The sequence below is a fragment of the Gymnodraco acuticeps genome, unplaced genomic scaffold (assembly GCF_902827175.1).
Source record: "Gymnodraco acuticeps unplaced genomic scaffold, fGymAcu1.1, whole genome shotgun sequence".
NCBI classification, from domain to species: domain Eukaryota; kingdom Metazoa; phylum Chordata; class Actinopteri; order Perciformes; family Bathydraconidae; genus Gymnodraco; species Gymnodraco acuticeps.
In genome coordinates this window covers 4,467,870-4,489,069 of record NW_022989799.1, presented here as the reverse complement: position 1 = coordinate 4,489,069, position 21,200 = coordinate 4,467,870, and the positions used below count along the sequence as shown (strand labels likewise).

General features: G+C 39.7%; 2 protein-coding genes across 6 annotated transcripts in view; one reads left to right on the top strand and one right to left on the bottom strand.

The window, feature by feature from the left end:
• On the top strand, positions 1-6,710 carry LOC117551072 (zinc finger protein 518A). 2 transcript variants are annotated; one of them, XM_034223779.1, is made up of 4 exons: positions 1-403; positions 1,814-2,167; positions 3,531-4,016; positions 4,692-6,710. In XM_034223779.1, exons 2-4 carry the CDS (start codon positions 2,107-2,109, stop codon positions 5,336-5,338), a joined length of 1,194 nt encoding a protein of 397 aa, XP_034079670.1. In that variant the 5' UTR covers positions 1-403; positions 1,814-2,106; the 3' UTR covers positions 5,339-6,710. The 2 variants fall into 2 exon arrangements, with proteins under 2 accessions (XP_034079670.1, XP_034079660.1); XM_034223769.1 differs by having other exon boundaries at positions 1,814-4,016.
• The window catches only part of blnk (B cell linker), a 64,328-nt gene continuing 49,788 nt past the window's right edge, over positions 6,661-21,200 (bottom strand). For 3 of the 4 annotated variants that reach the window (XM_034223842.1, XM_034223851.1, XM_034223860.1), the window contains 20 exons: positions 20,817-20,863; positions 17,167-17,204; positions 16,624-16,741; positions 16,245-16,348; positions 16,003-16,075; positions 14,953-15,036; positions 13,516-13,541; positions 13,395-13,423; positions 13,215-13,271; positions 12,526-12,553; positions 12,389-12,440; positions 11,791-11,851; positions 11,676-11,703; positions 11,148-11,178; positions 10,945-11,020; positions 10,382-10,410; positions 10,199-10,254; positions 9,905-9,988; positions 9,638-9,793; positions 6,661-7,558 (listed from right to left, as the gene is read on the bottom strand). In XM_034223842.1, coding sequence (XP_034079733.1) covers positions 7,442-7,558; positions 9,638-9,793; positions 9,905-9,988; positions 10,199-10,254; positions 10,382-10,410; positions 10,945-11,020; positions 11,148-11,178; positions 11,676-11,703; positions 11,791-11,851; positions 12,389-12,440; positions 12,526-12,553; positions 13,215-13,271; positions 13,395-13,423; positions 13,516-13,541; positions 14,953-15,036; positions 16,003-16,075; positions 16,245-16,348; positions 16,624-16,741; positions 17,167-17,204; positions 20,817-20,863 — 1,294 coding nt within the window. In that variant the 3' untranslated portion in view covers positions 6,661-7,441. Of the gene's footprint in view, positions 7,559-9,637; positions 9,794-9,904; positions 9,989-10,066; positions 10,255-10,381; positions 10,411-10,944; positions 11,021-11,147; positions 11,179-11,675; positions 11,704-11,790; positions 11,852-12,388; positions 12,441-12,525; positions 12,554-13,214; positions 13,272-13,394; positions 13,424-13,515; positions 13,542-14,952; positions 15,037-16,002; positions 16,076-16,244; positions 16,349-16,623; positions 16,742-17,166; positions 17,205-20,816; positions 20,864-21,200 lie in introns of those variants that run through there. The other variant, XR_004569752.1, reaches the window with a different exon arrangement.

The following is a 21,200-nucleotide window of genomic DNA, read 5'->3' as shown; positions in this document are numbered from 1 at the left end:
TTGGGGGACACAAAGGGCACCCGATTAATCCAAAATTGACCAGTGGTGTATAGTAACTTTACCAAAGTTGACTAGTGTGGTGTATAGTAACTGTAACTTTACTATACACTACTGGTCAATTTTGGACTAATTTGACGTGTGTAGCTTCCAATTGTTGCTACTTTGTTTGTTTTACTTCATTTTGGAGTTGTTCTACAACATTCTGACAAACGTGAGCACCATATGATCGTATTACTACATGTTTGCATTGAGCGGCTCGGTGTATAGATGTTGGCCCCGGGACAGCACTGTGTCTGTTGGAGGCACCAGGCTAAAGGCTAAAGCAGCTCAGAGGCTGTAATCCCCGTATGAAACCATCATGGCTGCCACTCGCTGAGCTGTCAAGCTCTCCACAAAAGAAAAGGTAAAAACCGAGACAACTACACACACAACTACGGCTTTATGTTTTATCTGTACTCACGGGTATTTTATCTGCAGTGATAACTCGATGCAAGGTTTAAAAAACTATTGTGGCGTAACTTTGTTGCCACGCTTTTTATTCTTCAAGTTATTTCTTCTTTGTACGCTACCGTCGCGTCACGTTATATAAATCACTCAAACGCTATTTCAGAAAACGTTATAACAGTTAGCTCGTAGGCCTATAGTGAATAGCCGCGTGTGTTTGTACGTGAAAGGTAAACGGTTCTAATTTAATTACAGTGGGATAGTTTTATCGTAACTTCCCTATTCCCAAGGCGGCCGTTGCTTGTTACAAAGGCAGTCTCATCACTTTGTTATGGTCAAGTCAACTGCACAACAATGGCCGCACGATTCGCCGACCAAAATGCTCCGTAAAAGTGATACGTCGAGCCTTTCTTGTGCTTGTATTGGTGTGTGGTTTTGTTTTTCCTTTAAAATGTCGCTTTCCACCGTAGTGCATTTGCCTGGGTTATATGCAAGTTCACAATGATTGTGTGTGCAGGTGAGTGTAAGTGCAGTTCCATGCACCTGGGAGCTGATACATTAACTATGTTGTGTTATACCTGATCTGAGTGTGTTCCATCAGGCATTATGTCCATGCAAAGGCGTTTTGAACCATAGCCAGCAACAGGTGGACTTAACATTAATAACACACAGAGTTCCACTTTATGCAGCTTCTTTTTATGTCTTTACTGTGGAAACAACAGCATTAATCAATCGCCAGAGCCTCAAAAATAATACATTTGAGGATATTTAATGTATGTGAGTCATAACGGTAATCTCTAGTATGGTTTAATCTTTCTTGAAGTACATTTTACTACATAGCCTACCTGCCGAGAGTACAGGCGGTATGCTGTATCTATTTGTTAATTATATCTTTACATGTTTTATATTGCTTTCTTTGTGCATGTCCCCATTAAGATAAAGAAACACAACATAAACACTATTACAAATAGGAATACATTTGTGTAATTGCACATATTTAAACACATTTTTTACACCGCATAAAAGTAAAACAACCAAGTGTTAATTTCTTTAAAGAAAGGTGACATTAGTATCATATATATCATATATCTAATGCAAACTCGCTTCAAACAAGCCTTCACTAGAAGCTAGTAGCTTTTTTTAAGACATATAAACACAGATGTAGGATCCATATTTTGTTTTTGTTAAATGACAGAAAATAAATGTACAAATATCTCAACTGTCGTTATCTGGCATCCCTGGCCTCAACTCGCATAACATGTTGTTTGTGAAAGCAAAGCTTTATATGGAACCCATTTCAAAGAACCCCTCTTTGGCCGTGAATCTATATATTTGTTTTCAATAATTATTTGTTTGCCTTCATTTTCAGAAATCTGACGGAAGAAAAAGAAACATGGATTCGGGGGATATTCGCGCAGCTACCTCCAGAGGAGATAATAAACGGCGTGGCAACAAGAAGAATAGAGATTGTCACAAACGGCCCCACCTCAGGAACACAGTCGTTCAACCCCCAACTATGCAAAGTGAAGATAAGCGTGGACCAAAGAAGATAGCAGAGGGGTGGGAGCAAAGCACAGTGTGGCCTTCATCAAAGAAGCCCCCCCAGGAAGCACAGCAGGGTCAGCACAGGATTAACGACAATGGAAATACACTCAGGTTTACATGCTCACAATGCAAGGACAACTCAGAATATGTTCCCAAAGACTTAGTGAAACACTTCAAGGTAAATCACAGAGGGAGCCCGCCTGTTTTCTCCTGTCCTACGTGTACTTTCAGTACGCATGAGCTCTCCTACCTTCACGTTCATCAATTAAGCCACAAGGACACTTTTTCTTGTTGCAGCATTTGTAAAGACAACATTCAGCGCACATGGCCTGATTTCAATGCACATTTGACTATGTATCACAGCCAAAATGGCAAATATTCATGTGAAATGTGTCAGAAATTCTCCACAGGTGATGTTCATGTTTTTTTAGAGCACATGTATGCACATCATTTTGGACTGGAGGAAAGTAAGGATCTTTCTCCACGCACAAGGGGCAGGAACAAGTTAGGGTCCAAAGCGAACACTCAATCTTTACGATGTCAGCACTGTGGCTTTGAGGCATCTCAAAAATGGTTGCTTACTAAGCACGTTAAAGCTGTCCACGTTTGCCAGAATGGTAATCAGAAGAAGAAGAAGAAGAAGAAGGAAGAGGAGGAGGTCCACCCCATTGCAATGAAACCAAATGACCCCCTCCCAAAAATGAAGTCTAGATTAACGAGAAGTGCAGTTAGGGAAATGTGTTGGCTGACACAGGACTGCCTCTCTCTGCCAGGGAAAGAGTTCCTGGATAAATACTGCCATCTGTCAGATCCCCAAACAACACTTAAGGAGACTCAACAGTTTTTGATGAAATCTGTTGCCGGAGAAACTGGCGAGCAGAAATGGTCCAATGCTCTTAAAACCGTTTTGTCAAATGTACCTCAAGATATTAATCTTTACCCAAAGTCAGAGAATGGTATTGTGTCCAATGCGTCAAATCTCGCCATCCTGACCGCCAAGAACAAGATGACTGTGTCTCAGAACGGTGCTACCAACGGCAAAAGGTTGAAAATGATGACATCATTAGACAAGGAAACTCATTCCCCTGAAAGTGCTCCTGATGAAGCTCGTAGAGTAGTTGATCAAAATGGATGTCAATCCAATTTGAGCGATCAATCACCGTGTCCACAGACCGAAACCAAACTAAATGACATGTTGCCAGCCCAGAGCGAGCCATCCGCATGTGGCCAAATGCAGGAAAACCGAGAGAATCGGGAAATAAAGACAGATCAGGAAATGGAGGATAATAGTAAAAAACCTGAGGAGCCTATGCATGAAGATAGGAATAATATCTCCTGTGAGCTGAAGTCGACAAATGAGGGCGAAGAGCAGACATCCATTCATAAAGTCTTACCAAATAATAATAAGCGAAGGCGGAAAAGAAGGGCCAGATCTAAAAAAGTGGCTAAAAGATCGTCAGGGTCTGCATTAAAGATAGTGTTGAAGAAGAACCCAGTGAAAGAGAAGCAGTGGGTGACTCAAAGCTCTTTGTCTCCATCAGGTCAGACGGATGGACCTCCCAACACTCATGTCAAATTAGAGGGGATTCTCCAGAATACGCTGTTAACAGAAGAACACCAGCAACAGTTGACCAAAGCTTCCGAATCTGATCCAGATGACCTTTCTAAAGCCGTCACTCAAAATCCACAGCCAAAGCAAGGGGAAGAACTGACCCCGAGTTGTGCTGCAAAGACAACGAGGTCTAAAGATACGGACGGAAATACACCTGTCAAGCTCAAAGGCTTGCCACTGATGCATCAAGAGATGGGACATGAGTCTGACAAGCCACCGGAAGCAGAAGTTGACGAGGGCGGTGCGGCTTGTGAGACGGGTCTGATTGCTGGGACTGAAGTGTGCCCCGGGAATGCTCAACTTCACACATCTGGCAGTAACACGGACTGCCATGTGTCAGCAGCTGATGGAGAGACTCCTCACAGCAGCTCCACCCAGCCGTCCCCTGTTTCCCAACCCGTAATCACAGCACAGGGTAAGATTACAGTTTCTATGCAGACGATAATGGTTAAGGATTTAACATGGACTGCCTTTTTTCTTGACATGTATTTCAATATCTTGCTTGAATTTCAAGCAAGATATTGTGCTGAAACAATGAATTCACCTTATATATTGGATAGGATCACTTTGATTTTTTCCTCACATATAGGAAGCATACTTTTATTCAAGAGAGCATCCTCTTAAATAATAAGACAAACAAATAACCTTAAATAAGGTATGCCTAATCATAAATCATACGGTCCCCCTGCATAAAAACAGGATAAATAAACCACTTTTTTCCACTGACAGCAACGCAAGTTGTATAATAAAGTTGTATGAAGTGTCATATAACTGGCATATCGGTTCAATTCAAAATCATTTATTCAAAGTGTAATAACAAGTCCTTTTTCCAGTGGGAGCAAATTGTTAAACACAAAAATAGAAAGAAGAGCAACAACAAATGCTTGAGTTTACGTGGTACATCCAAATGCACCATGAATTCCTTGCTCCCACATGCTTCAATGAAAAAAACAATGTAGATATGCACTCAATTAAGTTGAGATTTTTCACTTGCAATATAATCTTTCATTGTCCCATTCTTATTTTACGATCAACAGCAATAGCACACCAGTCTGTTTTGAATCTAATATTTTCACATTTTGTCTTGCAGGTAAAGTCACCCATACAGATGTAAGCCATGCTCTCTCTTCAGAGCACAGTGTTGAGGGGGTGAGAGTCAGTGAAGCGCCTGCTGACCTCCTCCACCCTGATCTCCTCAGCAACTCGTCTTCAAGTGAAGCCATCTTAACGGAGCCCTCTTCGCCGTCTGGGCATCAGTGGCTGCCAAAGAACCAGGAGAGGACCCTGAAGCTAGTAGCCATAAATCCATCTCAGCTGGTGAAGCGTCCAGCAGGAGACCAGCCCGTTGTGGTGCTAAATCACCCGGACGCCGACATCCCAGAGGTTGCCAGGATCATGGAGGTCCTCAATAGGTACAGAGGGGAGGTGCAGAAGGTCGTGCTGTCACGGAAAACAGTCAGCGCTCTAGCAGCCGCGAACTGTGACGCAAATGCCGTACCCGATTCCGCGGGGAACGCTAAAAACTCTGTACAGGAGAGATTTGTGTTGAAACTGAAACTCCGTAGGTTGAGCAGGAAAAAGTACGAAGTGGTCGCGGCAGCCGCTCCTAGCGGGGACGTTCGGAAGGAATTCCGCTGCTGGTTTTGCGGCAGGGTCTTCGCACGTCAGGAAACGTGGATGGTCCATCGGCAGAGACATCTGATGGACTGGAAAGGACCAAAGTTAGAAAACTCTTAAACGTCTCTTACACTGGATGAAAAACAAAAGAAAGTCTGGAAAATAATGACTTGTTGCAATACAGCAATGGAAATAGTCTCCTCGTTTTTTAAAAAGTCTTAATTATGATTGGTTGGTTTTGAGGAGAAATCACGCCTCGTGGAGGGCTCACATTCTCAGGGCTCACCTGTTGGAGTAGCTCGATACACAATCTGTACATTAGTGATTATTCGGAAACCACAAGGACGTGGTGTGGATAATTTAGTCCTTTTGTATGGTTTGAATTTTGTCTACGAAATAGCTTTATTTAAGATGATTTACGTACACTGTCTAACGGAATCTTTTATAGAACACTGTAACATGTTCATTTGCCATACCATCTGACTTTTATCAATCACTTTATGTACGGGTTGGCTCTACAGTGAGGTAGCTATCATATTTATGTTTTTTGGAATGGGACGCAGAGACCTACAATTTTCTCAGATATACCAAAACAGAAAGAAGACAATAAGCTGTTATTCAACATTTATTTATGACTCTTTTATACCTCTATGCTTTTGCTATTGAAAGAATAGGCGTGTTTGTAAAAAAATGATGTTCAAATAAGAGTATTATCTGTATAATGTATATTTTCATGCAGCAGATTGTCCCTAAAGTCACGATTAATTTAAACTTGCATTTTGTGATGTCGCTGAAATCTTTTTTTAATTCTGGAATTTAAAAGGCCAAGATGATTTGATCATGATATTTTTATTTTTCCTCTCAATGAGTTTCCTATTTTGACTTGAAATGATAATCTTATCTTTTAATTGCACTATGAAAGGAGGATTTATATTTCCCGTTACCTCGCCCTTATCAGTCTGAAGCTTTTGACAATCTCACCCGTGTGTCCTGCTGTGCTGAACATTTCCGTATGCAGCCATGATCCCTCAGTATTCACGGCTAGGGGACTGTGTGTGTCGGATTAATCCTGTATTCCGATATAGCGCCTGTTTCAGGAATGCACACTTCAGTGTCATTAAATCACTGTGTATATATCCTTTTTTTCAATTTAGATCAAAGATTTATAATTGTGTATATAGTCCAGATAGAGGTACTGTCAAATACTGCCTGAGTTTCACCAAGTGCCTAGGAATTGTTATTATGCAATAAATGTGCATGAGGATGATAGTTTGTCGCTTTTTATGATGACTGGAAACGATGTGAGCCCAGGTATTATACAAGACAAGAAAATAATTGTATTAAAAAATATACAATCTTGTAATTTTGACTCACCAAAGTCTCGCTGTCATACATAATCTATTTGTCAACCTGCTTTCTTTAGCCACAGCAATACTGTCTCATTCCCCACATTCATTTTTATTACACTGTTTACGCATTAAAAAAACATCTTCAAAAAGTTATAGTCTTGAGTGCAATACATACAATCCTGTGTACTGGACTACATATGAAAGGAATACTTCAACCACAAAATGACCAAAGCGTTAGCAGTTTTTCACAGCTGAGATATAAACAAATAGTATTCCACAGACTTAACAAATCATATTTGATCCTTCAAAAAACACCATGATCATCAATATCACTATAATGCTAGGTTTTCAGTCTGCGATGGAACAAAACATCCACTAAGAAACTTTTGGGTGGTGTTTTGCATCTTAAGCGTATAACAAGTCTGCTCAGCTTTATGCTGACTACTTCCAAAACACATGCATTCTGACTAAAACCTTTCAAACTCTCCTTAGATCAGTTTAGAGTTTTCTAAATGCATGTTTTTTTCCGTCACAGACGCACATTGGCCAATAAAGAGAAACATATCATTTCAGTATCTAGAACTTTAAATAACTTGCTGTTCTGAGTTTGTATCCTCATTATTGTGAGTTGCTCTGGATAAATGAAATGTATACGTTTTTGTGACTCCTTCAGATTGTTCTCCGCTTGTGGATTCTTCTGGAAGATTCTTCACAAATGCAAGATCACTCAGGGATAGTGATAGATATACACATTTAAATGATGTGGATGAAGCATTCGTTGAACACTGGGAGGCGATATGCATCAAATAATGACTTCTGTAAACAATAGTCTGACAGTAAAAACAGCAGGTTTGTCCAATCCGTGGTGAGGTCATCAAGGCGTGACGGGCTGGCTCAGTCTGACGGCGTCCTTGCTGTTACTCTGGCTGTCGATCAGCACCAGAGGATGCCTCTGGTGGTTCTCTACGATGTGGGAGATGCTGCTGAAAAACTGAAAAAGAATAAAAGACGAGTATGTTTAAAAGAGAAGAGTAGGTGTCTTGGAAATCACAAAATGAAGATGAAATGATTTTAAAACTCCACTAAACATTTGAAACTATTCAGGAAATGTTCAAGGTGATTATAAATGAGTCATTATAACTACCAAACAACAGCAGAAACAAATATAGTAATGGCTCTTTTTTTACAATGAATATACAATGGTGGACAGTATGCTATGTTCATCACTTTAATGTAAATGTTGTACTATGTATACAATTTCACCAAATAAACAATAAAGTTGTATCTACAGGAGAGTCATAAGGGCCGTGTGTAGAGGTAGTAAGTTGAAATGTTATAAGTCATTGAAGTACCTAAAATAATGTTGAAAAAAAAGTTAGATTTCTGAGAAGAAATCAAACGATTAGAATACAATTAGTAGCGCACATAGTGAGTTTGACCTATTTGCAACATCTTGACTATTTTTTAAATAAAGTCAATGGTCAATGGTATTGAATGAGTTTTTGTTTAAATACCCCAAATAAGGTCTGTGGTTGACAAAAGCCTAAGATACAGTTGCAATGGAAAGTATTCAACCCCCATTGCACATTAGTTTTATTGGCAAAATATACAATGTCTCAGCTGTCAATAAACAAATTACACAAGAATAGTCTAAGTAGTTCAATGAAACTTATACTACAAGGGTTTTTATCCAAATTCAACACAAAATGCTACTTTGAATGACTACTGCAGTCTCAAAATGATTCAACCCCTTCCTGAAAAGCATCTTCAGTACTGAGTAGAGCACCCTTTTGCTCTTCTGACCTGCTGCAAACATGATGCCAGACCCCAGCTTCTGACTGCGTTCCTGAGGAATATTAGCCCATTCCCCATGGGCAATGGCCTCCAGTTCAGTATTATTCTTGGGTGTGCGAGTTGCAACCACCTTCTTCAAATCCCACCAGAGATTTTCTATGTGGTTCAAGTCAAGGCGTCTGCTACGGCCACTCTAGAATCCTCCATTTCTTCTTCTGAAACCAAGCCTTGGATGACTTTGAGGTATGCTTGGGATCATTGTTCCTTTTCGGACGTGTAATTAGCTAAATATATATATATATTTTTTGTATTGTTATCAGACAATGATACTACAGATTATTCAATTATTATTTAAATATTTCGTTTTGTTATTGCATTCAGTTGTATAGTACTGTATCATGTCTGTATCATCTTTTGTTTCATTTGTATTTTCTTTGGTTTTACATGCTCGAAAAAAAATAAAAAATAAATAATAAATAAAATGGTCCTGTTGGAAGGTCCAACGACGCCCAGGCTTCAGCTTCCACACAGACGGCATGACGTCTTTTCTTAAGATTTCCTGATACTTGACTGAATCCATCGTGCCCTCAACACACTGCAGGTTTCCAGTGCAGAGGCAGCAAAGCAGCCCCAGAGCATCACTGAGCCACTAACCCTTATGTGCAATGGGGTTGGATCATTTCGATTGCAACTTTAGTTTCACGTTTTGTTTTAGGACATGAAATATGCCAACTAATACCCAACTGGTGAAAAAGTCTTATTTGTCTTAAAAACGGCAGTTGCTAACAAGTGGCTAAATGAGACTAGTCATCACACCGAACATTAGGCGCCTTTACCTTAGCGTTGTTGACATGGAGTCATGCAACCATGGTAAGATAAGATAAGATGGTACTTTATTGATCCCAATTTGGGACATTTTTTGTGTTGCAGCAGCATAAAAAGACAATACAAATTCAAAGACTAGAAATAAACAAGAAAGTAGAAAATATACATGTTGAATTTAACAAGGTATTATATATACAAATATATATAATATATATATATATATATATATATACATACAAATATATATGACAGAAGGAATATTAATATTACATATTAAATATTGAACGACCATAGATCCTATTTTCTACAATATTCCAAAAGCCCTTTGTAAAAATCCCTTTGCCTTTAGTTAAGGGAACCCTTGCAATGCAAACTCAAGGGTCGGCCTACACAATGACATCATCAGTCAAACCTGGTTTAACCCCACAAGATTAAAAGCCCTCCACTCTACCTCCTCCCCTTTCTTCTCTCTTCCCAGAGCGTACTGCTTAGTGCCGGCTATGAAGCGGATGGGGATGTTGTACACTCTGCCCTTATAAAACACCACTAGTGTGTATGGCTGCTGCGTGTCCTGACCGGAGCTCCTCCTCACCATGAACGCCCCGTCCTGAAACACAAAGCTCTCACAGTCACACCCAGCAGGGGGTCATTATGGGATACAACCCACACATGCTATTCATTTTGTTGACTGCGCTCTCCAAAATAAGAAGATTCTTACTTTGCCCGAGCGACACAACGCATCGTCAGCAGTCTTGCGGTCACATGCCGAGGCATACCAGGATTTCTTATAGACGCCAGCGTCCTGAAATGAAGTAAATGGAGGACATAATTTGGTGTTATTACGTGTTATTTGGCTAACCTTTTTATCCAAGCTACTTACATAGACTTTAATTCCGAAGATGAGCTAACAGGAGCAATTTGGGGTTTCTTGCCAAGGGACACTTCAACACATTGACTGCAGGGGATAATGAATATGAAATCAGCTTTTCAGTAACATGTTGAAAGGGCAAACCTTATCTTGGTCTGTTGTCCCATTGTCAGCAATGACACTTCCTCTGTCAGTTGGCTCTGGGACAAAAAACGCAAACATGATATTAATAGTGTAATGTTTGATAATGTAGAAATGTAAAATGCTGTTTATTTTTTATTTTAAAATGGAGCAACTGTAAAAAGATCCGGAGCAGACCATACTTACTCGGGAAGGTCATCTGTGGAAAAGGAATTCTGCAAGAAAGAAACAAACAGAGCAAACCACATTTAAGACACGTCATGATCTTGATTTTTGTGCTTCCTTGCCTGGTTACTTCCTGTCACCTGAGTGTCATCGCCCTGCTGTCCGAGTGTTTTTGATGCCCTCTCCAGTTGTGCCTGGACAATGTAGTTATTCTGTTTGTGAACATATGCCTGTCTGTCCCAGTATTCTCTGTTAGTTCCATGTCAACGTTCCTGCCAATGCCCCCCCCACCATGTGTGGTCCGGTTATTAAGGTTTCCGTCCATATTCCCAGTCCGTGTTTCCGCCCTGTGTTTGTGCTGCTCGTGTCATCCTGGAACGTCTTTCATTTTGTGTCTACTTGTTCCTTTTAACTACCTTAACCTGCTATATTAGTTTCGTGTTTTTTCATAGCAACTTTTTAAAAGCTGGCTTTTTGTTCTTTTATACCTGGGTCCCCTTTTTTGTACTCAATTTGGATTCTGCCTTCCTTACCCCCACCCCACGACAACACAGTTGTGTAAACCAGTTGGCTGCATGTGTTACTTTGGTCGTTGGGAGTCCAGTGTGAAAGCTGTTCTCTGAGGCTTCAGATCCTTTTGCATCACAGGCAGCGTTCGGCCTGTAGGAAACCAGACGTATGGTAATTAGGTTGGCTGTTTAGTAATGAGTGGAAAGTGAAAGATACATTCCACAAAGAAAATATGTACATAGGTTTCGAGGAATACTGTATTTCCTTAAACACTTACTTTCAAATTCCCTAGGTTTGAATTCTGGCTTCTGCAACAACAAAAAACAGTGTCCCACATTAAAGCCATGACAATATTGATGATATCTGATTCCAACATCAACGATGAATCGCATAATTGATTTGTCAACTAAATAGAAAATGAATTGCTAACTATTTCACTATCCGATTAAACGTTAAAGTATTTCTTTACACAGAAAATGCTGTTTTCAACCGCTCAAATATCAGAATCAGAAACAGGTTTATTGGAGATTTCCTGCTTTTTTTCTGTACTATATGTATATGTTCCATAGTGGATATATTTGGATTTTGGACTGACAACACAATTTAAAATTCAAAGACATTAACCTTTACTTTGTGAAACTGGGATAAACATTGTTCACTATTGACTGACATTTTGTAGACCAAAATCGATGAATCTATAAACAATCTGCAGATTAAATGATTATTATGATACTCATAAATTGTAGCCATATATCTATATATATATATGATACAAATCGTAATAGAACTTGTCTGATATTCCTACCGGCTTGACAGGTGGTATTGGGGACCTCCTGAGAGAGAAAGAGACAATGATTTCAGACAACTAGTAATTCCCTTTTTAAGCTTAAACATGATATGGAATCGGAAGTGATGCTTACTCTCTTGGCAAAGGTTTTGGTCGGGGTCGAGGAGGACCCTCAGCACGTTTATTAGTGGAACCTGAAAGAGCACACAATGAAATGACAAGAGATCTACCAACAAGTAACTACTTTCAGGCTTGAGGGGTAAGGGGATTACGTAATCAGGATGCAAAAAAAATTACATAAAAAATAAACGGAATCAGATTACTGTTCGTTTCTAAAAACTGGGATTACTAGCAGGATTTCAACGTTACTAAAAACCTAAAAAGATAACTTGTTTGTTTTAAATTGAAAGGATCAGATGTTGTCTCTTCTCTGTCAGCTGTACTGTTCTGTAGGCTAATACTTTAAGAGTGAATCTATACGCCTTCTGCTTTTTTAAACTGTAGTATGTGCTCATGTGTTTCAGTGTTGGTGTATAGACTACTGCCTGAATATGCTTCATGAAAGGCAGCTTTTCCTATCAATTAAATCCTTTTTTATCCTTAATATATTGGTTTCTTCTTTACTAAGGTCACATTGTTCTGTTGTCTTACATTATACACGTAAGGAAATAAATGTTTCTCTTCCACTGGTCATCCTCTAGATGGCACAACATGACAGCAGTAATACTTACTATCTTCTGGATCACAAACTTCATATTCATCGTCGTCTGAGGGCTTCTGGACCTGGAAAATCCCAATATTATTAATTGTGGAACATTCCGTAAATCTCTGGAAAACCACTTTCACATGATCATTTGTCATCACTCACAGGAGTAGGAGATCTCCTCGGGTTCGCTCTGAAAGAAACACAACTCATTATTGGAGTATTCGGAAAGACATTTGCTAACTTCATAACAGACAGAGAAAGAGTTGCAATTAAAGGGTAACTCCACTATTCTTCAACCAGGACCCTATTTATCCCAAGTGATTCAGATATCGGCCCAGTATTGAGCAGCAGCTAAACATGCTGCAATGTAATCCCATTGTTGCAATTCTGCACTGTTGCCGTCTGGTTTTGGCTTCTGACCAGCTCAGTGTTGTGGAACTTTACAGAATGGACCCTAAAGAGTACATTTAAATGTTTATCATCCTTTTACGGACTGTTACTTTTGTGTCATGTGACCTCTTGCCTAAAGAAAACAGTCTAATCGTGGGTGAGAGTAGTGCCAGTGTTTGTTATGTTGGAGTAGAGAAAGTGTATCCTAATGTAAGGATACACTTTCTTGGTTTCCAAGGTAATGACTGAATATGGTAGCCGATTAAGACAATATGGACGGGACATGAGATTTCAGAACGAAATCTCAGAGACTCATCAGATCAAACAGCGGAAAATGGAACAAAGTTTTATATATCCACAGGGTCCTATCCATAGTTTTGTCAGACATTTATATAACAATCTGGGCTTGTCAGTGGCAAAAGCCAGCCCTTTTGGTGTACATAGTGCATTAGTAATCCTACCTGGGGCTGGGCTTGGGTGGTGTAGAAGGAGACTGTGTGGCGGGGATTGGACAACGTCTGAAAAATTCAAAAGATTATAGTCTCAGAGTCTTAGAGACTGCAGTCTAAATACTATCATTGTGTTTTGCATGTCTGTACAATTACATGAATGAGCCTCCATGAAGAAAGTCTCCCACTGACCTGTTTGCTGGAAGAGATAATGAGTTCCCCTGTGAAGACACCATAAAATGGAACCACAATGAATTCCACATGTAAATGTCCTTTAAAGAATACTTGGAAACGCTCTTACATAAAAGCTTACCTCTTTGTCAGGAACTTCATAAAAGTCTGAAAAACAACCAGAGCCGAAATTAGACACAGTGTAGAACCAAACCACTTGTTTTGTAGGAGGATTGCATTGCAACATATTCGCCCTTGGGTTTTTTGTGTGTGTTTGGACTGACTGCTCTTGCCTGTCTCTGATTTCTGCGTGTTTACAAAGACTATTCAATCATGTAGGCCTATTATCTGTTTTTTCAACATTGTAGACATAACATAGGCCTTTTTTTCTTCCAAATAGCAATAGCAACATGGCTTTTTTAGGTTTGAAATGTCTTATTATCGGATGGCCATCACTTTTTCTAAAGTCATTCATAGTCCCTAGAGCAGTGGTAACCAACCTTTTCAAGCCCAAGATCACTTTTTATTCCAAAATGTAAACCGAGATCTACCAATCCGATATCTTCCAAAAAACCCACTTAGGAGTAAGACTATTCATCGTCATATTTATTTTTGCAATCAATTTATGTTACAACAGGCTCAATGTACGTGTAAAGATGCACACAAAGAAAGACACAGTTATGCACAGTTATCTGTGCAATGTACAATATTCATATTTACGGTAGGCATATCTGTTCACTACAAACTATTAATATTTACAGTATCTGTTCAATGCACTATATTTAGTTTCTCAGTTCAATTAGTAGTATTCGCATGTACAGATATTAGCCTACAGTTCAATGTAATCCATATTAAGTTTCTCTGTTCAATGCACAATATATTTCCAATGCTCAAGTTGCTCCATCAGCCTGCCTTTATTGAGACTGCTGTGACTGCACATTATCTGTAAGCCTTTTGAAATCTGGCTGATAGTTAGTGATTGCCAGCCGGAGGCAGTCAGTAAGATGTGCGTCAGTCATACGAGTTCTATACTTGGATTTCATTATTTTCATTTGTGAAAAGGCCGTTTCACATAAGTATGTGGAGCCAAAGTAGGCCTTCAGTTTAAGCGCACATGGCACAATTAGTGGATACCTCTCTCTACTCACGAGTGACCAAAAGTCCTGATCTCTTGCTCTGGCCTTCAATTCAATGTCGCTTTGCATTTCAATGATCTCCATGTCAACACCCATAGGTAATGTAAACACCTCCTGCTGGGAGTCCCAGCAGCTTCTACTGAAGCCAGTCCCCAACTCCGGGGACTTCCGGCCGGGGACTTCGGGTGGCAGTATACGCCGTGAAGTTGTTTGACGTCAGCGGCTTCATTTGCCTAATCCTCCCCCAGGGGCTTATGCCGGTGTGAACGCGATCTGTACTTAGTTCTCATGACTAAGTTATCATGAACCTTTGTGGGAAAAGTACTGCGGTGTGAAAGCGCCTGTTGTTATGAGTACAGGTTATAAAGACCAGTAATCTGTAATTCTGATAGCCCCTCGTGAATTAGCGTTGGGGTAAATTAGTAAATTATTGATGTACCTACCAGGACTGGGTGAGCGCTCTGTTAAAGGTGTAGGCATCATGGGACGGTCCCTTCCTGCTTTGCTCCCACAATGCATCATAGGATCTGAGAAGAAGCAGAGAGATCATTATTACATCTTCATAGTGACAGTCTTGCAGCAGTAGCTTCAATATAGCTACAGTAATTCTGTGCCTCCACCGCCAATTGAATGTTGCAGTGATGACTTATTTTTGTAGGCCAACCCGGAAGTTAAAATCGCACGAGTCCCTGAACAAAAAGCAATAGGATTTCCAAATTGGATTTTGGTATTTAGCTGAAATTAAGCTTTGTGGCAAAACACATGTTTATGATACTTAAACGTTTTGTTCAACATGATAATCTCCACATATTGACACCACTTTTAGATTTTTGAAGCGTAAATGCGATTGGCAGTAATACAAAGCTAACTCAGATCACGATTGCCTGCTTATCACCACTGCTTAGCTAAAGGCAGACTAGTGTCAGCGTGATGACGTTTAATATTTTATTTAGTCGATTGTTAGCAACCACCATTTTTATGGCCCATCAAAGTTGCAAACATTTGACAAGTGGTGTATTTACTGTTGTATGCTTGTGTTAACCACAGACCTTATTTTGAACCACACACATGCTAAAAAACATGTGAACGAGGGAACCGGATGTGGTAAAAAGCTTGTTCTTTCTCAGGTTTTAGGACTATTCTATAGTAGTGGCCGGACGCATGTTGTTTTTGCGTTGTAGTCCGTTCATCTGTCCATCCCAATCTCATGAACGGAGTATCTTAGAAACCCTTGGAGAGATTTTTTTCAAAATTTGAGATGCACGTCATGACATTTGATTAAATTAGACAAAGGTCAACGTTTCTGTGAACTCACCAAACACATGTTTTTCTATAATATAACAATTCCTACATTAATTATAACAATATTCTACAGATTTCGTACAGAACTGGTTGAAAACTCCAACTTGATTGGTAGACAAAAGCATAAAAACATTTTAGTTTTCAAAGATTTGAAATCAGTGTGCCTCCTCTCTTTCTGATCTGTATCTTACTGGAAGGGGGATTCTCAGCAGGTTCAATGTAGTTGTCATCATCGTTACTGCAGTCTGGATTGATGTAGTCTTCCTGCAGAACAACAAATTGTGAAAATGGGGTCAGCTGTCCACACTCATCATTTGCCAATACACAGGATATGGCGAAATACTCCATGACACAGTCATGCTGAAGTATCCAGGACGAGACAGGCCTGCAGTACAGTATTAAATAAATGTTTAGGTGGAAAAAGTTGCGTTACTTCATCGCTCCCTTGAAGGGGGGGTTCTGGGGGCAGCTGTCTGGAGCCTTTGCCCGGGCGGAGGGGCTTTCTGGGCAGCCGGCCGGGTCTGCTCCGGCAGTTGTCTAGAAAGGAGAAGTAGAGACAGGACGTCAGCATTTGCATGAATCACCGTTGTGAAGCCCTTTGAGAATTGTGGCTTTGTCTCAATGGTGAGAAAGGGCTGAATGGACTAATGCAAATGTACCAGGAAGAGAGTGATCACTGTTAAGGAGAAAATATTGAAGAAATAGAAACTGTGTGTGAAAATGAATCCGGGAGAACTGATGATGTTTGTACAAAAATATTTTTTGGGTGAAATAAATGCAGACATAAGGAGTTGTCAGATGACTGTACTGACCGAGGTACTCCCCCCTCGGGAAGGAAGCAGAGGGCGTAGGGGTGAAGGCTTTGTGGCTGGGGGGAGGCTCGTAGTTGTCGTCCTGCTCCTCATGTGGATCCTCATACATGTCATTGTCCTGTGAACAACTTGCTTGTTATGTTCCATAGAAATATTACACTTTAAATCAGGGGTGTCAAACTCAAATTCATTGTGGGCCACATCAGCATTATGGTCGCACTCAAAGGGCCGGTTGTAACTTTAAGACTATATAAATATACATATATAAATATATAATATATATTAAATAATGTATTATATTACATTATTGGCTCTGCACTGGATTATTATCAGTTCTGTAAATAACCTTATAAATAACTACGTCTGAAAGCAGAAGTCTATGGCAAATAATTGAAAGCAAATATTCATCAATTACACTAATTGTATTGTATATTATATTCTTTGCATGCTCTTGCGGCCCACAGAAAATGAGGTTGCGGGCCTTCAGTTTGACACCCCTGCTTTAAATGATTTATAACTCACATACTGTATGTCCCAACTTACATAATCAGAGTCTGACCGTTCTTCATCTTCCCTGAAATCTGTAAACACAGGTATGTGAAATGATTTTATTACAAAGCGCGAGTGATCAAATAAGTAATGTGATTCTTCACTTCAGTAAGAGTACTAATACATGAATGTCAAAATACTTCATTACAAGTAAGGATTGTTCAAGAACTCACTTATAGAAGCCCTATTCTGCTTTTTGGGGTTTCCCCCTTACCTGTAGTGTGTTATAGGTTTCTGTGCATGTAAATGGTCTGCAAAGGCTAAAATCCCAGTGTTCCCTCCAGAGGGAGTTTTTCTTTTTGATATATTATAGTTTACTTTTGGACCTCAAACTGATGTTTATTCTTTAGAGATATCTCATGTTATATGTTTATCAATTTTTTTTTCATGAAAAATCATAATCTGAAAAGTATCTAAAAAGGTTAAATAAATGTGGTGGAGTACAAAGAAAGTTTTTCTCTATTAAAAGTAATGGAGTAGAGGTATAAAGTACTATTATGGAAAAACTGCAAAGTACAGAGTCTCAGTAAGTGTCACAACCCACCACAGAGGGAGAAATGAGCTTGTAGAAACTATTTTAATTGTGGATTTTTAAGAAACCCAGGCAACTAAAAATATTAAATTCCAGTAATAAAGTCATGCGAGCAGGTGTCAGAGAACCTTTTCTAATTTTAGAACGAAAGCAATCTCTGAAGGCCTGCCTCTTGGTTGAGGAAACCAGTGGAGCTTGTCTCCTCACCTCTCACTTAGAGTTGTATAATCTCTCCACAATGACTTAATTGCTGTTTTTACAATGCAGTTGTATCAGAAGCATCACATAATTGATCACAGTATGCTTCTCAAAACGGCAAATGGAAATGGGTGCAGTCATGTGTGCTTTCTCCTGAAGCACAGTTGCAATGTTTTTGTAAATTTGGACATTTTAAGAGCTTGGAGGCTGGAGATATTCCTGCATTTTACTTTTACTATATTTTATTACACCACTTGCTCCTGTGGGGAGTGTCCACAGTAACCCTAAGCATCTAACAAGTAACATGTAATGTATGATACACTGTTGGAGTGGCCAGGGACTTAAGATTTTCATTGCCAACAACTACTGTAGAAAAGGCCCCAAAGTTATAAGTTATTGTTATATATATTCAGTTATCATATAGAGTTGATACCTGTTTAGTTATGTCTTCATAGTGGGGAGGGGCTAACCCACGTGTTGGGGGACGTTATACATCAGAGGGTAATGTGCGTCAGAAGTAAAGTTGCAGGTTGTGCAGTGTCATCCTAAGTGTTTCTACAGTATTGTCTGCGTAAATGAAGGTGAGTGTTTGTCCACAGTACTGCCTGTTGTCACTTTATTATTATTATGATAACTTCTGTGCCGATGTGGCTTAATGCAGAGTCTCCGTGCTCATGTGATCTGTGCATGCTGCGTGCATGTTTGTTATAGCGGCTCATTAAGTCACTCGTTAAGTGAGTCGGCACTCCGTCTCAAAGTTTAGGATTATATACACCATGTTGAGTGGCACAGTCTGTATTATTAATGTTTTAAGTTGTAGTTTATGTGGATAAACGTTTATGTGGCGTTAAATGTGAGATGTTGCAGTGGCGGCCGGCCCATAGGGGCGCTAGGGGCACGGCCCCACCTCTTACCACATTCTAGATTGTCATTACAACTTTTTTTGAATGAACAAGGTACATATTATATATAGTTGGTGTCAGTTAAATGTATAATCTATGATAAAATATCGATAAAAATGGTTTTACGATGTCTAAAGTTACTGATAAGTCACATGTTTTCTGCTTGGGGCACAGAAATCTTTGCCCATAGAGTGGTGCAGGGATGACGTAAGTAAGCTGCGTATGGGTTCCCTCGACACATTTATTTTGGAAAATAGCTGGAAATAAGGTCTGTGGAAAACGAAACTGTTTGATAAATGCACGTTTTGTTCAGCTGGATAATATCCACATGTCAACTCTACTTTTATAATTTTCAAATCATAAATCTAATCGCCAGAAGCAAAATGCTAACGTTATGCTATAACGAACTACAGCCGAGTACAGCAGGGTCACACGACTTCAACGTCACGCCAACTTAAGATCGATATTCAAAAATACAGATTTAAAATGGTACAAGTTGAAGCGTTTGTTTGAACAGTTTGCAGGAGGCAGGTACTTGCTTTCAAGCAGAACAGGGCAAACAAACTTAGCGGGAGTGTTTACGTGTTCGGTGTAATGACGTAAAACGGCCTCGACAACTTCTGTAGTCCTATTCAGCCACTTGTTAACAACCATCGTTTTTCAGACACGTAAACTCTTCAAAAATCACCAGTGGGGTCACTGCTGATGGATTTAATGTCGTAGAACAAAACGTGATCCGTCTCTTAAATTTGTGTCAAACACAGACCTTATTTCCAGCTATTTTCCAAAATCCTATGGAGAAATCCCATTGGCTCTGAGACCAGGGAACCGGTAGTGATAAAATGCTAACTCACTACATGGTGCATGCGCAGTCCGCACTTCTTCAATGCAACAGATAGGAGCAGCTCGGGGTGCTAGTGATGTGTCGGTCGCGAAGGAGCCGGCTCTTCTAAGTGAACGATGGGAGCCGGCTCGCGCCCTCGAACGAGCCATTTCTTTTTTTTGTTAAGTAATACAAGACAGAATGATATGATAATGTCTGTGCTACGGGTGCCCCATGCATGCATGCAGTGACATGTAATATCCAAGGATTAGAGACTGTTGGATGCTGCTGTTTTGAGCATTGCAATACATTTATTTTCACTATGTTATTTATTTATGATTATCTTTAGGCTCAGCAAGGATTTGATGTCAGCTGTTGCTGTCTTTTTTTCTATAGTTAATAGTTACTGAAATAGAGCCCTGCTGTTTTGTCAGGGCCTTTTCTTTAAATACAATTTTAAAATGTTGATACAGTAGCTGTCCTTTTTTAAAATGTCTATGCTATGCGTTCATTGGGTGGTATCAGAGAGCGCCAGGGAGTGAAGCCGAAGAGTGAGTGATTGACATTTGAATGAGAGAGAGTTAGACAGAGACGGAGTGTAAGCAAAACTAGATAGCGAATATGGAGAAGGAAAATGATGTTTAATCACTGGAGGGAACGCTGAGAGTAAAAGAGCTCGGACCTGATCAGCCTGACATAGGCAGGAGTTAAGGACAAAGGAAGGCAGTATACGTGCTCTTTTTCAAGGAGCTGGTTTAGCAAGAAGGCTTGGCTAACTACCAACACCAGTGCTATATTTAGCTTCCCCTGCCTCCCTTTTCAAATGTCAGGATCAGACCAGTCTATGGGCCAGACCCAGCATGGATCCAGACAGATGTGAGAGACTTAAAGCACATGTCAGAAAAAACTAAAAAGCATAAACAAACTAGGGTCCACATGGATGATGCTATGCGCCGTGTTTAGGAAAGTAAACACTGCTGTCAAATGAGGGCTACAGTGCTACTAATATTAACCTGAAAATGAGCATAGTAGGGCTCCTTTAAGTAAAAATGTATATATATATATATATATTGAACCAACGAAGGTTTATTTTTTAGTGTCATAAGAGTTTTAAATACCAGTTTTTTCCATCTCATGTTTAAATATTCCAGTTGCATCAGTGATGTGAAGTGAATGGCTCAGTTCTTACCTCTGTAATCCCTCGCAGGTACTTTTGGAACCGGTTTACTTTTCAATCTGCCACACAAAGAGATGTTGAGGCAATTAATGGCTAAATAACAGGGATTTGACACAATATGAATTGTGATTTAAATGAGTAGAGTGGAATGGTTGGTGTAATGATACTTTATCTTGCTGTATGGAACATTTCATTTGCATACATACCACTCACCACCTGTGCTGTAAAACTGTGAAATGTCTATATTTACATAAAAGCAGTTAGTAGACTGCTGGGCATATTTACCTGACAAGATGAGATTGAATGGCTTCTGTAATGCATGTATTTTATTTCCTGATGTGCCTTAAAGGGACTCATTTCAGGAAAGGAAATTGAAACAGCCATCTGCTGTAGTTA

Bases quoted from the DNA above. Each gene is read 5' to 3' on its own strand.
- LOC117551072 (XM_034223769.1), top strand. From the start codon at position 1,838: ATGGATTCGGGGGATATTCGCGCAGCTACCTCCAGAGGAGATAATAAA. The intron at 4,017-4,691 runs GTAAGATTACAG...TTTGTCTTGCAG, and splicing joins ACCCGTAATCACAGCACAGG to GTAAAGTCACCCATACAGAT.